The sequence below is a fragment of the Anopheles maculipalpis genome, chromosome 2RL (genome assembly GCF_943734695.1).
Source record: "Anopheles maculipalpis chromosome 2RL, idAnoMacuDA_375_x, whole genome shotgun sequence".
NCBI lineage: Eukaryota > Metazoa > Arthropoda > Insecta > Diptera > Culicidae > Anopheles > Anopheles maculipalpis.
In genome coordinates, this window is record NC_064871.1 from 84,732,148 (window position 1) to 84,748,612 (window position 16,465).

Genomic DNA, 16,465 nt, shown 5'->3' on the forward strand with positions numbered 1-16,465 from the left:
GATGGCTCATTACTCAGTGGCTGCCTCCCTGCCACCTTGAAGTACCAGCTCGGCCCTATCCCGCCTGTGCGATGGAGATCGAATTTCTCTACCGCCTCCCCGTGAGTGTTTGCCGACCTGTAACGACATTGCGATGGCCGTTTTCCGATAAGTTTCGTCTCGTAACGCCCAAAAAACCGGCGAGCGAACCAGCGAGCCTGAATGATTGACAATCGAACCGGTCAGACAGCATTCCCAATCGTCAATCGGCGTGACGGAAGGATTCGTACGGCTTTGATTTATTTTCCCCCGATTGCGTTCGATTGCTCGCGCGCGCACACGCATACATGTACGATTTGTCGTTCGGATACAATCAATCACGCCGTCAACCGGTTGATGACGTTCTGCAAACCAAAGCTGCGGAGTTTGTGCTTCCTTCCTTTTTCTTTTGGGTAGGAAAGTGGTGCAGACCAAGATCCAAAGCCTGCACCAGAGTGCGGGCTGATTTTGGTTGTATTTTCTTGTTCTTGTCGGAAAAATAATGTCTCGTGGGATATCTTGTTATGCTTGTATTGCCTAATGTCGGGGAGCGAAGATTATGTGGGCCGTACAAAGAGTTATATTTGGTGACATTGCTTGTTAACTATTAGTTTAATTTGAATTGGCAGGAGTAAGCTGGAAGATACGCAAGTTTTATAAATTATTTAAGACAGTAGAAATACAAATAAAAAGGTAAAATATATAAGTTCCTCTATAATATCTTATAACCCTCGATTCAACGAAATAATCGCAAGAAATGTTATCTAAAATACTGCTAAGAAGGACTGATTATTCAACTACATTGTACCTCATTGATGTCGTAAGCCAGCTGACAATTAGGCCACCGGACCGGTGGTAAGAAACAGTGACTCCAGTCTTCACAAAGCAGGAGTCCAAATCCCAGCCGGATCGTTTCCTCGTTTTCGCGACTGACTATCCTTACTATCTATGATTATCTAATCATGCAACGGCTGGCGAGACCTAGTATAGATCGTTAAGCCAAGAAGAAAAAGAAAAGGAAGCCATAAGCAGGTGGGCATGACCTAGCAGATAGTTGCAATGCTTTTAACATTAACTTTAAAGCCTGCATTAATTCGCTTAATAAATAATTTAAGAAATGCATGTCACATTGCCTAACTTTAGGCGCCGATATTTAATCAAGAAACACTCAATTTAAACACATTATTTACTCGAATAAAATTTTGAATATTGAAAAACGATGCACAACAAACACTGTATCCATTTGGCAAAACAGTTTTTCCTTCACACAATATGGAGCATATTAATTGGATAGAAATGGGCGAGATATTTCAAATTTATTCAATCGTGTCGATTTTTCGATTTTCTCTATCGCCCATTCCATTTTGCACAGGTGAACGCGTTGTGTGGCCGTCGGCACACTAATCTGCCCCATCGTTTCTGCAGTTCGGTCAGCTAGGTTTTTGGGGGTAAAATATGGTTTCCTTGTTATTTTTTACTCAATTTTTATGATTTTTTTTTTATGGCAGTACCCTATAGGCGAAATGGATTTGTTATCTGTCAGACTATTCATTTCCTATCGGTGGATAACATTTCAGCACATTGTGATGTAGGGAATGCACGGATGGAACTAAAAAAAACCCCGATCCGGTTATAATAAAACGCTATTTTTCCTTCCTTTTGGACGGAATAATATAACATAAAGCGATGGGAATTCCGTTGGAGCGACCAGCCGATAAAGCCGTTAGCTAACCATTTTGCTACCATTTCACCAGGCACCAGTATGATTATTTGCACTGAAAGGCATCTCTCGCACCGCAACCGCTGGCATCAACCTTCTCCTGTAGCAGAAGCTTGATGAATGCAACATTACTCGTGAGTAGCATAAATCAGTGCAGGAAATATATCCTCTGTGCTCCGTTTCCACCCGTTTATTGAGTTTCCATTCGTACGCAAAGTGAAATTGTGGTTAACAATGTAGAAGTGAGCGGACAGGAATGAAAAAAAAGAGCCCACATAGAAAAAGCGGCACTGAACAGGCCCGTAAGCTAAATGGAAATAAAATAATGCTTTTCAAGTATAAAACAAGCGTCGGGGTGGCCAATGCATACGGTGAGTGTGAAAGAAAATCAGGATCGAGGAAGGAAAAACTACTAGTAAAAAGGAAATTTAAACAGGATAATTAAAAACATTTCAACAAAGTGCGGGCCCTGTTTTATCTATCTAGCACGCTCATTACCAACCCCGATACCGATTCCCAGGCATTTGGCGGAGGATAAATCAGAGACCATTCAGGGGAGAGAAAGAGAGAGAGAGAAAGAGGGGCATCACACAAAAAAAAAAAAACAACTCAGCGGAAATGGTTTATGTTTTCCGAGCAATAGATCATCATCGTGCTGATGATCGTGGCGTTACATTAAAGGGCGGAAAGTGAAGTGGCACTCCAAGCACTGGCAGATGAGTGCTGATTAGCACGTAATTAATCAAACCGTCGGTAAAATGGACGTCGGTAGAGCAAAATGGATTTCAATTACAAACGTGTGCAGTTTGCATCGAACGCATTTAAGTTGCATTGTGCCGGACAATGCCCGGCGATGATGATGGTGTCACACATGCAACCATGCGTGAAGCATCTGCTTAACTGGCAATCGGTGGATTGTTTCGCTCGTGTTGAAGGTCAATTGTAATAAATTAATAGGTTGTGTTTTTTTCCTGCTAATGTGTGAGTGCCTTGGAATGGTTTGTTTTTACAAAGTGATTTAAAAAAGCGACGAGCAGTGATTGCTTTATTACATTTACAAAATGATTCAACGCTTTACTGTCATTCAAATGACATTCGCACACAGAAAACATCCATTCATTTCCGAGCGTGGTTTATTTGCTATTTATTATATTGTTCTTGTATGATGTGTGATTCTTATTACAAGAATATTATAGTAATGTTTAATGTACAATAGCCTGGTCATATTGGTATCTGAAATTATTTAGTAGATGTCAAAAAGGGATACGAAGAGATGGTTCATTCATATTTCATGTGTCTATAAGGCCTTATCTTGTGATTTGCCGTTTGGTAAGAAAAGCATACATCTTCTTCCTCTTGTTCATCTCAGCTCGGGCTGGGGTGTCTAGATGACATGGCCAGGTCTCCAATTAGTTTCCAGGAAACTCGGTCCAGGACTTTAGTCTTCCATCCACAGGTTTGACTTCACTTGATCCAGCCAACGAGCTCACTGTGCTCCATTACACCTCGTGCACCTTCAAGTCCGGCATCTTCATGACGTGCCCTAAACCTCGTATCCATCAGGCTTTGGCTACCGAAATGAAATAGCTCATGTGGTCCATAGTTCATTCTCCCTAGACACACGAAATATGGTGAATGCATTGGCTTTCTTCGTGAGCATAGTCCAGATGCTCTTTAGAGTCCACTCATAGTCCATAGTCCTCCACTCTTTAGAGAACTACCGCGCGTATCAGTGTGCGGTTTATATAAACATTTCGTACATTTTTGAAGTCTTCTGGAAGGCAGGAGTTTGTTTGTTTGTGCAACCTTCCAATTTCGCTACTTAAGTTACTTATGTTGTTCGATCGTTGTGATCGTAACAAGGTAGCCGCACCTCTCAAAACTCAAGATCGTCACCGTCAACTAATATTCTACTTCCGAGTTCGGTTCTGACACGGTCAGATACCCTGGCAAGCAGGTAATTTGTTGTTCGTTGTTGGAGGATGCCTACGCATCAGAGAAACAACCAGCCATCCCTTGCCATGGGAGCCATGGGAGAACAGACGCTGTCTATATCCCACCGCTCAATTTAGCCATATAACCTATCCTCCCAAAGATACCTTGAAGTTGCAATCAGCATATAAGAAACATTCCATTAAATTTCGTCGTTTTTAACAGTATCAAAGTAGACTTTCGCACATCATTACCCCGAAAGTTGTGCATCAAAAAATGGCGTCAAGAAAAAAGGCAGATGTAAGTGCTAATTCGAAAACACTATTAGTTTCTGTACTTTTTTTCATTTTCACCCATTTTTACCAGGAAGAGAAGCTGAAACGCCGCCGTTTGGCAAGATTTCGCTTCAAGCGTTTGGTGCATGTGGTGATCAGCAATCGCTACTGGATCGCCGAAATTGAAGACCGTGAAATTGGAAACAATGTAACCAGAAACGTCGCAGTAATTGAACGTCGTCTCACCCACAAAGGAACTCTTACAATAATTGTGCGTATTGGGTGCGATTCAATGCAGATAAAGCTTAAAGTTTGATTTGTGTGCTTCTTGTTAGGAAAAGAAAATTCTCAACAGTCCTCCCGAAGAACGCACCGAAGACAAGCGACGCCTGCTAAGACTTGTGCTGAGAAATATAGAATGTCTGCAAGAGCTGACCGCGGAACAGTTGGACGATATTGCTGGCTGTGCGACGTTCGAGTATTACGAGCCGGGTAGAGTCATATTAAGGGAAGGTCACCATCCGAATGCGGTTTACTTTCTCGCAAACGGTGAGGTTGTAGTCAGCCGATTAAGATGGGACAGTGTGAGTGTTGCGACAATTGCGAAACCCGAAACTCCCTTTCCAAACCCAAGCTCATTTGAACTGATTTTCTTTTCTCGCCTAGATCTATCACACCTACAACGATACACCCTGCGGGACGCGGGTACGTGGCCAAATGTTTGGTGAAACTGCACTCTTGCACGATTGTCCACGGACAGCTACCTGTACCACGGCCAGTAAGCCCAATATTTGAGTCCACAAATTTCTCCAATATTCGCGTAATTGCGACACACTGTTTGCTCATTTTAGCCGACTGTGAGTTACTGTGCCTCTACCGTACAGACTTCGAGCGCATCCTGAAGTGTACGCTGCTGGAACGCTGGCGACAGTTGCAGCTTGCATTGGCGCGGTTTGATTACTTCAAATATTGGACCAATGATCAGGTACGCGAGTGTTGTCTGCTGAGCCGAATCGCTGCGTTCGAATCGCACGAGAAGCTTCCGGTGGATGTTGACGAACGGTACGCGTACTTCGTGCTCAGTGGCCAATGCATGATACTGCAGTGTTTGACGGTATCGCAAAGGAACGGCACCTACCGGCTGTTACCGATTGGGGCTAACGAATCTTCCGCCGCTAAGCAAATGTCAACCGACGCGAATGATCGTAAGGTAGTGAAAGAGAGAGAGAAAGTGAGTGAGAGGGCTTATTTGGCATTCTTTGCATCACCTGTTTCACTTCTTAACCACCCTCCCCTCCCCCCCAACCCTTTGGTTCAACCCCCTTTAGCAGAAAGCAAACGTTGAGCTTCGGTTCATCGACGTTGGCACCTTTAGCTGCGGTTCCGTGTTTGGGCTCGGTGAAGCGATGCCCCATCGGATGGTAGTGGCCCGGAACCGGGTGCAGTGTTTGGTGATTCCACGCGACTGGCTGTTCGAGAAGCAGCAGAACGTCGGCAACACTTGGCAGCGGATTCGCATGAAGCTCGATATGACCATCCAGCGGGATCGACTTTTCGAGCTGTTTGTGCGTGATCAACACTGGCACCGCTACCGGAAAGCGCTGGTGGGCGAGTACGTACGTCGCAATCCCAGGCAGAATCCTACGCTGCTTGCCGACGTGCCGATCATGTGTCGGGTAGAGCAAGGTGAGATTTAATTTCTGTCACACGAAGCATATTCTGTACTCGACGGCGAAACGGTTGATAAAGCGTTACTAAGGAAGGGATTAAAATTTGCCCTTCGAAACATTAGCGCTGGGACGTTTCGGATCGGATTAGAAATCAATTGTGGAAACAGTTGGAAGATTAAATTTTATATCTCATCATTGGACAGTGAGATAATGCATGTCGAGAAAAGGACATCGTCCAGGAAATAAAAATTTGGTTCTTTAATATGTTTTTTGATAATGGTTTTAGGAAAGAAAGTACAAGATTTTTTTTGTTAACCTAAACGTGAAATTTTTTATTGCAAACTAATTTTTAATGTTTTATGTTATTTGTTTCAGTTAAATGTCTTTGTACTGTGTTTTTATTTATTGTAAGATTTTTATTTGGTTTTATTTTACATTTTTAAAACAGGTTGGATGATGATCAAGATAAAAGATATTTACTGTTTTTACTGTTTATTTTTATAGTTTTGTAAAACTCTACCTTATTTAAACTGAAACTTTAGCAATTTCCTATAAAGTACAGCTTTTATCACTATGCACACGTGTGACATTCACAGGTGACATCTTCAACTGCAGACTTTTAGTAACAACCTTATACACCACCTGCACTAATTAGAATCCATTAGGATGAAACTGTCTTACATTCCTTCAGCTCTGCCCGAAAGCGTATTTCCCCATCGTTATCTTTTAACCACCGGTAATTACGATAAATGGAAATAAATTTTAGTACTCAGTTTAGTTACCAATAAAGCGAAAATCCGCTCTTTGTGCTGTCGGGATTGCAACAAAGCGAATTAAATAGAAGATAGAAGCAGCGCTTTTTTTCGCCCCAACTCAGCCATTTCAACCAAACTAATTGACTATTGGAAGAGCATACGTGTGCCACACGTGCTTTAAAATGGTTTCAACGAACATGAACTTAGCCAGCGTTCCCATTAGCTGGCTACCATTAAAATTGAATCGTTTCCGATCGTAAGTTGACGATAAGATTGTACACAAAGCTCTAAGAAAACATAACGCTGCTGTTTCGGTTGGTAATTATAGAGTGCGAGTTTTGGTTGTTTGTTTGCTCACCAAAAGCTCACCGGATAACGAATGCAACAGCCATCCCATTCATGGGCGAATTCGTCAATTTACAGAACTAAACTGAACCGCACAATCGAAGAACAATAATCTGGTATCGTTGTATCGTTGGCGCTTTCCGGTTCGACGGCTGGCCGGGTTGATTAATTAAGCAACGCTAATTATAACCTCATCCGGCTTACGCTTCTCTCTGTCTCACGCGAAACCGCAAACATTCAATCATAGTTCGGAATTAATCAAATCCTTCTAGCCTCTCGGTAGGGCTCGTTCGGCTCGTTCGGTTTCGGTGTATGCATTCGGCGGATCGCGCACGGTTTTCATTATTGCAATAATTTAATAGACCATCTGTTGATGTTGACCAACGTGCTGATTGCTTTATGCTTCATATATCGTTGTTGCCGGTGCATTTGTTTGTACGGAATAGGATAGTGCAAGCGGAAATGAGAATCCATCTGCATGTCGACTGTGGGGCAGCGTGTTAGGCCAGGGGTGAGCAAGTAGCTGTTGTTTATTTTATGCCAAAATTGATAAGAAATTAGACAACAATAATAAGAAATAAATCTTTTAGCCTTTTTGATACGCGTTCGATTTTTTAAATTATTTAAACAAATAAGTGAAGTTCAATTTATTCGATCAAATAAAAGTATACGCCTAAATGTATGCAACTCAATGTTTTCCATGGCAGAATTTCGTTCTATTGTTACTCAATTGAAAATAAATGAAAACTTATTCGGCTTTCTTATGTATTTCACCCTTACAAAGTGTTAACAAACAATTTTGAATCAATTTTTGTTATTTTGACAAATTTTGTAGGTTTTAAGATACTGCATTTGCGTACCTCTGTTCTAATTCTCAACCACGCATCTCATCGCAAACGATACCTTCGCTCCCTGGTGTCACAATGGCACAATCGAACTGATCTCGTAGGATTATCCTTCTGCTGTGGCAATAGCACTCAGCCGCTTCTAACCTTCTTCCGGTGAATGTTTCGTATTCGGACAGTTCCCGAAATCGATCCGCAAAGACGAAACGACCCCGTAAATGAAACCCCAAACTCGTTCTGAGACCTAGCTAGTGTTCCACCAGCCATCGTAAATCTTTCCGGTCGGCTGTCTTCTGTGGGCGATAAGACAGATACACGGGGACGACTCGATAACATGATGTAATGCCCCACGGTACATCACCTGTTTGGCACACCGGTTCTCAAACATTGAGCGCAATGCACGTCGCAACGGTCTGTATGGATCTATGCATTTCGATACAGCGTTACCAGGCAGGTGAGAAGAAAATCAATTTTCTCTCGTACATGCCACAAAAAGTCGTCAATCAGTGAAGAGATTGGAGGATGAAAGAAGAGAAAAAAAGTACAGCAACGCAAGAGCCCAACGTTCCTCGGAGGGTGCTGACGATTTACCATAATCTGATAATCCTCAAAGACTGTCACGAAAATGGGGTGGGAATGTGGGGAGACCTGTGTGGCATCGAATTTGGCCATCTTTTGCAGCATTGGAATTCGTCGTGCACCGATGCTGCTTCGACGCATCATGAACGCACAAACTGTACGACCTCGAACAAGGCGACAGTGTTTTGGGTTTTGAATGTGAACCGAGCTTTATTTCAAGCGCTTTACTGCAGAACATTCACAGCATCAGCCCAAACACACACAAAGACACCGGGCTGGAAATTGAGCTTTTTGGTGCGGAAATTTCATGGCTTTACCTTGGTAAGCGCTGTACTCCTGTTTCGAGATCCGGAACTGTCAGCAATTGGCACCTGCCTGTCCCCGTGTGGTTATGCACTGAGGATGGCTAGTACAGTGACTTGCAAAATGAACTCACTTTTGAATTTTGCTGCAAAATCATAAATGAATCATCAAACCATCTTAAATTAACTAAAATATTGATATTAAATACTTAGAATTTTTTAAATCTTTGTTTGCTGATACGGATAGGAACGAATTACCGAATACAGTGCATATTTTTTTTGTTGAGCATTTACACAGAAATTGTTTTTAGAATAGACTAAATGGAAAGTCTTGCTCCGTCCTTGCTCCTTCTGATCATTCTCTCTTGCTAAAAATACTTCAAAACTCCCTTCTCCCTGAATTTCTTATCAGATCAAAATTATTTTGCATAATTTCAGGCGTTGCTTATATTATTCAGCAAAGAGAACAATACATTTCGGTTATTTTCTTTATAGCTTTTGACTATTAAATCTCTAATAAGCTCTATATTGACGATGAAAATTGAGCAAGTCTTGTTGCGTTGACACTTAGTTTTAATTCATATTTGAAAGTTTGTAAAGATTGCTATTGTTTGCTAAACAGGATCATAAATGCTTATCGTTCAATTGTTTGCAATCCACTGTAGCAAAGTGTGCGAGCCATATAAAAATGGTTGTGCCATGTTTCTTTTTCCCATGTAGTTTCCTATTATTTTTAACACGTTTTTCTCGTTCTTTTCAGCCCACAAACGATGCACTGATCTGTTTTGTTATCTGGCACACGCCGTTTCCGGATGCGTTTTTTTGTGTGTGTGTTTGCCTCACAAGTTCCACATTTAAGTGTAGGAGATAAATACACGTTAAAAAGAAAATCGAAACCAAATCCCCCGAGCTAACGTTAACCGCTTTCTTGCTGCGAAACCCCGCTCAAATGTGGCACGCAAGTTTTCGCGACGTAACGAAAGATATCTTGTTGGAAGGGAGAAACAAAAAACCTTAAACGAGCTTTGCCAATACATATCAGCGTACGATTTGCGTGCTGTTCTTTGGGTCCAATTGAAGAAAGATTTAAATTCATGTTGTACTGATTTTTATTGAGCTCGGGTATGAGCCGCTTGCAGTAAAAAAAAAAGCTGGTGATCCAATTTTGTGCTGAAAATTGAATTCCAATCGATTGGGTGACCCGGTTGATGCGGAAAGTATAAGAGGCAGATTTGCTGTTTTCTTTTTTCGTCCAAACGATACTTTATTTCATCGGTCGTAAAAATGAAACCATCAGTAACAAGAATAATGTGCTAAATTCTATATTTAATTGGTCTTGCTTCACTGGAACGCTTTCCTTTCCATTTTCATCATTATTTTGGAGCAACGTTTCTCCGAAGCATATTCGAGCAGCAAATTTGGTTTTAAAACAAGGTTTGATCGAGTATAAACATTCCACGAATTTTCTCATTGATTGATTTTGTTGTCTCACCTTTGGGGAGCTTTTTCCTTCAGCACAAACTGTTTCACCTGAGTAACATTCACCGGTGTTTGATTGAATGATTTCTAATTCCACCGGTTTCCGTATAAAACAGAAACAGCGTAACAGGATTGATCGCTCATTACAGCTAATCATGTTGACCGGGTTTGAAATTTATTAAATTTAGTTTTCAGCGAAAATTACCTTTCCCTTACGGGTTTGCTTGGCGTGTACGCGTTTCGTAGGTCAAAACTTTCCCCGGCTCTAATCTGTCTTAATTAGGGGAGGCATGAAAACAAAAGAAGTTAAGAAGAAAGAAAAAAAAAGCATACCCAACTCCCGGTGTCTCCCAATAGGCTGCCACTGCACAGGGTGTGCGCCGTACGGCAAGGGCGAAAAGTGGAAAATGGATTTTTAAGGTCTCTTCCTAAACTCATTTATCAACTTTCGAACGGATCACATTATGCTGTCGTTGTTAGGTGGCTACTGTGTGACAATGAATTTAATTTCTGTTAGAATGGGGCCGCCGTCGTGGGACGAGACGGAAACTTCATGTAATCCTTGTAATCCTGGGACTGTTGAGTGATTGTTTTTTCTGCTTTTGCTTGCGAAGATGTTTTTTTTTCGACGTCTTTTTAAACGACTAAATTGCGTTTATGAGAGCAATTTTTCTTGAAAATATAGAGTAGAAAATGTTTATTAAGCTGTACCATTTGGCTGATAAACAGTTATGATTTAATAAATAAACATACAGACAGTAACTTAGTCACCATTGTTGTAGGGGATGTTTTGCGGCTGTAAGCATCCGAACAGCTGCTGGACAAAGTATCAAGATTAAATTTCATTTATTGTGTAATGCACATTGCATACATTTTGGGGTATATTAATTGAGATTTAAATTGAAGCTCTATGTTTCACTTATTTTCAATAATTTGTTCAGATAAATGTGATTGGTAAAAAGTTATTTTCATATATGTTTAAGATGCCATGGTTAACAATATAGACAGGCACATTCCTTTCTTTTATTCAACAATAAAAGAAAGGAATGTGATAGTCATATTCAGGATGAACTCATAAACTCTTCAAGATAAAAGCATTTTATAGGAAGAGCTGGAATCTGGCCTGGACGGTTTATCGAATTGACTTGAAACGTTTAACCCGGCTCGCGTCCACATCGACCGTCCTCCCCAGTACAACGTGATGTTTGTCCAACGGCGGTAACCCACAACTCTAGCCACAAATACTAATAATAATACTAACAACTCCCTCCTCAGCATTCCGGTAGGCATTTTGTTTGTTTCCCAGCACCCATCAGTCCTACCAGCGCGTAAACATTATTGCAAATGCGAATGCGAGTTTGTGCACCGTCACGGGGGCCAATAATAGTCGAAGAAAAAGTGTCATTCGGGTTATGTGTGCGTGTCACCGGTTGGGACGAGCTACGGGACACGATGATAATGTGTTCCTTGGCGCTGCTTAGGGAAAGAATAAACAGAGCGACAAACAAAACGACAGCGACACCTCTGACAAGCGACATGCCGGTGTCGTAATGACACCCGGAGGAATTATCCACCAACACCACCAATCCCACAACCCCACCATGGGCACTGTTGGAGATGTTTCCCTATTACTCTGTGCTGTTGTTGTGTTGTGCACGGATGCTCTCGGGTGGCCTTTTCCGTTACACCACGTAACGCTCATTTGCCCGTCATTCCTGTCACGTTCGGCGCACACAAACTGATGTACGAAAAACGCACACGCACACACACACACACACACACACACACACACACACACACACACACACACACACACACACACACACACACACACACGTGCGCAGTTGGGTGCTGGGAAATTTCAATTAATTCCAAATTGCAAACAACAAAACCGACGGCAACGGTAGGGACAATATTAAGAAAAGATTCGCGCAGAACAGCGTACGTTCCCCTTTGGTGTGACATCTGAAACATCTCACGTAGCCTTCACGCAGATAAGGCGACTGTGTGAAAAACAATTACGTTCATTACAAGCAGACAGACAACACGCGCACCATGTTTTACTGGAGCACAAACCACTGAACCTGAATGGTGCCGAAGCGGAAAATAAATATCTTCCAATCTTAATCTTCCGCCGGGAGACACAACCTCGGGATATAAGCGTTCCGTCACTTTTCGCAGCATACGGCCTGCAATGGCCGCCGTTAGCGAACTGGCATTAGGAGTGCCATTTCGGCGAAGGACCTCAACCGAGTTGTTTGCGTTTCCGGTGAATCTTACCAACTCTTGGTTCCAAAATAGCTCCATTACAATCACTGCAAACCGACTGCCACTTTCGGCACGGGAAGTGTCGTTATTCCCGAAAACCATTCCTGCGTACTCTCTTTGTTTGATGTTCGATATTCGGTCGCTAATTGATATCGGGTTCCATTCAAGGTTGTCCATGTAGAACTGGCAGGAGTTCATTCACAAAGCTCTCTCTCTGTCTCGCTCGTTGCTGGTACTTAAGAACTCCTTTTTGATGACACGCTTTGTTTGTGGTAATGCAAATTGGAAGGTTAGGTACATTGAGCTCACTGTTTGCCCGAGCTGGGTGGACCGGAATACTAAGAACGCCACGCTGACGTCAGCTGAATATCTAACGAAGTAGTGCTAAAGGTGCAATATTTTAACCTGGGAGTTTATTTGTTTTAGAGTTTCAACACCAAAGGAATGGGTAGAAAACCCATTGTTTGATTATTAAATTACTTAAACTTATAGCTCGTTCCAGCTAATCTAAATTTAAAGCCTAGAGCTTGCTGTAGAAATATCTAAATTTTCTAAAGGTGAAGTATCGCATGCGCTGTCTAGTAGATCTTATTGTTAAATAGATTCAATTTGACAACAAGGAGTTTGAGAGATAAGTTAAGATAAGATGAAAGTATGATTGAGGTAGGATTTTTATCCTTGTTTTAATTACTATACATTTTATTGCGTATTTTCAAACAAAAACTTTGTATTCCCTGCTAATGTGTGCTATTTTTTAGCAATTTTGTGTTATAGGTTCTGTTGTCAAGGTATTTTACGGGTATGGTTCAGACTCCTCTTGAAGGACATAAAAGGCTCTCCGATTCAATACGTCTTCGGCGCACAAGAAGGTAATATGTTGTCCCTTTGGCCTGGTATTCTACAGGTACCGGGGACTACCAGGGACTAGGGCCTCAGCTGCTTCCGTTCAATGTAAATATTATATAAAAATAAAAATATAATTCGATGTTAATAGTTTCATGCGCTTTCGTAGTAACATCAAAACTGGATTGTTTAAATATGATGCTGGAAAATGACGAAGGTTATTAAATTTAGAATCTTCTATGCTTTTCCAAGCCACATTAGCAGGCACATGTACGTGACACTGTACAAGACTCGAAATATGATATTTTAGCGAGCTGTTTGCGCCACTCACACACAGGCACACATATTTGCTCAGCCTTCGTTGAATCGTATCCATTCTTTGGCGTGTGTAAAATATCAAAGAAAAGTTCGTACACACAAGTATGGCTGCGGCTCTCGGAAAGGAAAGTCTCATTGCACACCATATCCGTTCGCTTGGAGTATAAGCTCTTCTCGGGTGAAGCTTTCTGTCTTGTCATCGGTACCGGGTTCGACAAAAAAAAAGGAAAAGTATAAAGCAAGAAACTTACTCCAGTCCGACAAAGAGTTGGAGCAATGCCCCGGTGGTAAAAGCTCGCATGGGAAGGGCTCTGCAAAAAAGAAAGTAAGAATGTGACAATGATGATATAGCAGCATTTGTAAATATTTGTCAAAATCGCAGATAAAACGTGTTATGTCTTTTTCCTTATCGTAGTCTCTCGCGAGGGCGTAGGAAGGAGTCGGATTGATTGAAGCTAGGAGGACGAGGTAAAAGATTTCCCAGCGAGCTCGTTGCTTGCGGGATGACTTTCCTTGTTACTCGCGTGTGTGGGACACCCAGCCGTTTGACAGTTTGCTCGGCGAAAGCAGCATATATGCAAATCTGAAAGCAGTTTGCTGGATGATATTTGATTCAGTGCAACTGGTAGTATACACGCATGCACTTGCCACACACCAGCACAACATACACTCGCACACAGCGCACCGAAGGAAAGTTAGTTTAGAAAGTGACATGTGATCTTAATTGAATTTCCCTAACGAACGGAATTCCTTTTTGGTGGAGCGCCTGCAGAGTATGCAACGGTGCCGGCTTGCTGAAGGTAACTGTAGCTGGTGAGTGGTTTTTATTTTGATTTAATTGCACCATTGCAATCGCACAAATGTAGCGCGTACGGGTGGTCTTTATTGATGTTTGTACGTGTGCCAGACTGCTACACAGCTTAAAGAGTTGGAAAAATAACCATTTATGCACATTTAGCAGATCATGTCAGGGTTTGGATCGTACCATTGTTTTGGTCAAACCAGCCACACAAAACCCACCTTGCTGCCCACCTGATCATCACTTACATGTGACTTGTAATCATTTTAATATGCACCGGGCGCTGTTCTAATCAGCAATCAACGGAAAATCACAACGGGCACCGTTATTTCACCGGAACGGCATTAATTACTTTGATTAGTTTGATTGCAATTCTCTGATTAGTTATGCACCAGGTATATATGTGTGAGTTTGTGTGTTTCTGTGTCTGGGCGGATATGTAACCAGACAGAGGGGTCGATGAATCGATGAATAATTCTGTATCAATTGATTTTGAAAATGAAAATTAACAATAATCGATGATCGATGCAGACAGAAAGGGATAATTATCTGATTCAGTTTGTTAGTTATCCAGTAATGTAACAGCTTAACTTTAAGGTATTGGAATAGAGTATTTAATAAATTTGCTTCTAATTAATTATGACGGTTCAATACAGTTTTGTACATTTACCAAATTTAAAGCCATGATTCAATTTGAACAAGATAATGAAACGAATCGTTGAATTGGCGTTTACATTTACATTTATTTTCACCAAGTTATCTAGCTATAGTAAGCCTGAAAAACAAATAGACATCTTACCATTATATTTAAGCCAATCAATGACAAAAGGATCATGCAGTAGCTTAAAATCTCCAAAAAGCGTAAATAAATCATTAAATAAATAAACACAAATAACATGCATTTTTAGACCGCCAAACGAAATTACGTAGAAAGGTACTCAATTCATTTGGACTTTTAAAGAATCGATATCGTTTTCAAGTACTAGACTTTAACCATTTTCAGTAGAGGGTCGTTTGAGCCTAAATGAGTCGATCTTAAGTTTATTCTATTTTATTTATTTTAAATGTGCACCTTGCTATCATATTTCTATTTTAAAACGATTATAGATAAAATAATCGAGAGCGAGAGAATAAGAAAGAGTAGTAGAAGATAGTGGGGAGGCCCGGGGGTATAGGTGACAACGGCTCCGGTCTTCAAACGGGCAGGACCGGGGTTCAAATCCCATCCAGACCGTCCCCCCGTAGAGAGAACTGACTAACCAACTACGTGGTATCGGTAAGAGTCTAGTAAGACATTCGATGGCTGGGGGGTCGTTAAGCCAAGAAGAAGTTGTAGGAGATCCAATATTATTTTTATTGCGGATCGTAAACAACTTTTACATATTAAATATTTTCAAACTACAACCATTTCAAAGTAATGTTGTATTCATTGCTTACATTAAGCTCGTACTGTAAGCAAACATTTGGCATTCAAAGGTACCTCACTTCGGAAACGTTCAAATAGATACAATACTCCCCAGCATTAGATCGTTTACAACCTACACAATTGTCTAATAAATCCAACAACTACAATTAAATAATTTATCGCACGCTTCTACGCAGGATACTAAAAATCATGATTTACATTAAAAATCATGCTCACCCGAACCTCCGGCAGCTCATTAAGCTCGTGTAACGATTCACAAAACGATTAAAGCAACATCCCACTCGCCCTGGAAACTCAAACGCCCAAAACCACAAGCCCCATTAAAATTGGAAGTTCATTTTTGGCAACAAAACACAAACACCAAATGCTAGTCCCCACCGGTTAACGGCTAGCTTTACGATGCAACTCTATAACGAACGTAATCGATGAGAGCTTTATGAGGGTGTAATAAACACTAATTGAAGTGCGATTCGGTTAGCTGTCCCCATCCCACGGGGTGAAAATGAGAATAAAATGCCTCCAAAGTCGGTTGGGTGTTATTTTACGAGGCATTACGGATTAGGATCTAGCAGGATGCTGAAGCGGGGGGAGGTTCGGAAATAAATCTCACCCATTCCGGATCAATTGGCGAACGACCCGATTGACCCTAGGGATACGGACCGGTACGATATATTTATCTATCCCAACAATCTGTCAGATGCAAATAAACGTTGGTACAGTAATCGAGCTTTTTTTTCCAGCTGCGCAATATTTCTGCATTACCGGAACCCATCTTTTATTATATTCTCCCCAATCGTCTTAGTGTATCCGGCCTGGAGCATACAGCCGATACAGAAGACAGCAGTGTAGTGTTCTTCATTAATAAGCCATCAAAGTGACGACGGTTCGGTT

General features: G+C 41.4%; 2 protein-coding genes across 2 annotated transcripts in view; both read left to right on the plus strand.

Annotated features, from left to right (window-relative positions):
• The window catches only part of LOC126568604 (elongin-C), a 589,072-nt gene that overhangs the window by 164,301 nt on the left and 408,306 nt on the right, over positions 1–16,465 (plus strand). The window lies entirely within an intron of this gene.
• Positions 3,947–5,642, plus strand: LOC126568264 (cGMP-dependent protein kinase 1-like). Its single transcript, XM_050224711.1, has 6 exons — positions 3,947–3,970; positions 4,037–4,216; positions 4,281–4,529; positions 4,612–4,723; positions 4,797–5,155; positions 5,277–5,642. The coding sequence occupies exons 1-6, from the start codon at positions 3,947–3,949 to the stop codon at positions 5,640–5,642; spliced, it is 1,290 nt and encodes a 429-aa protein (XP_050080668.1).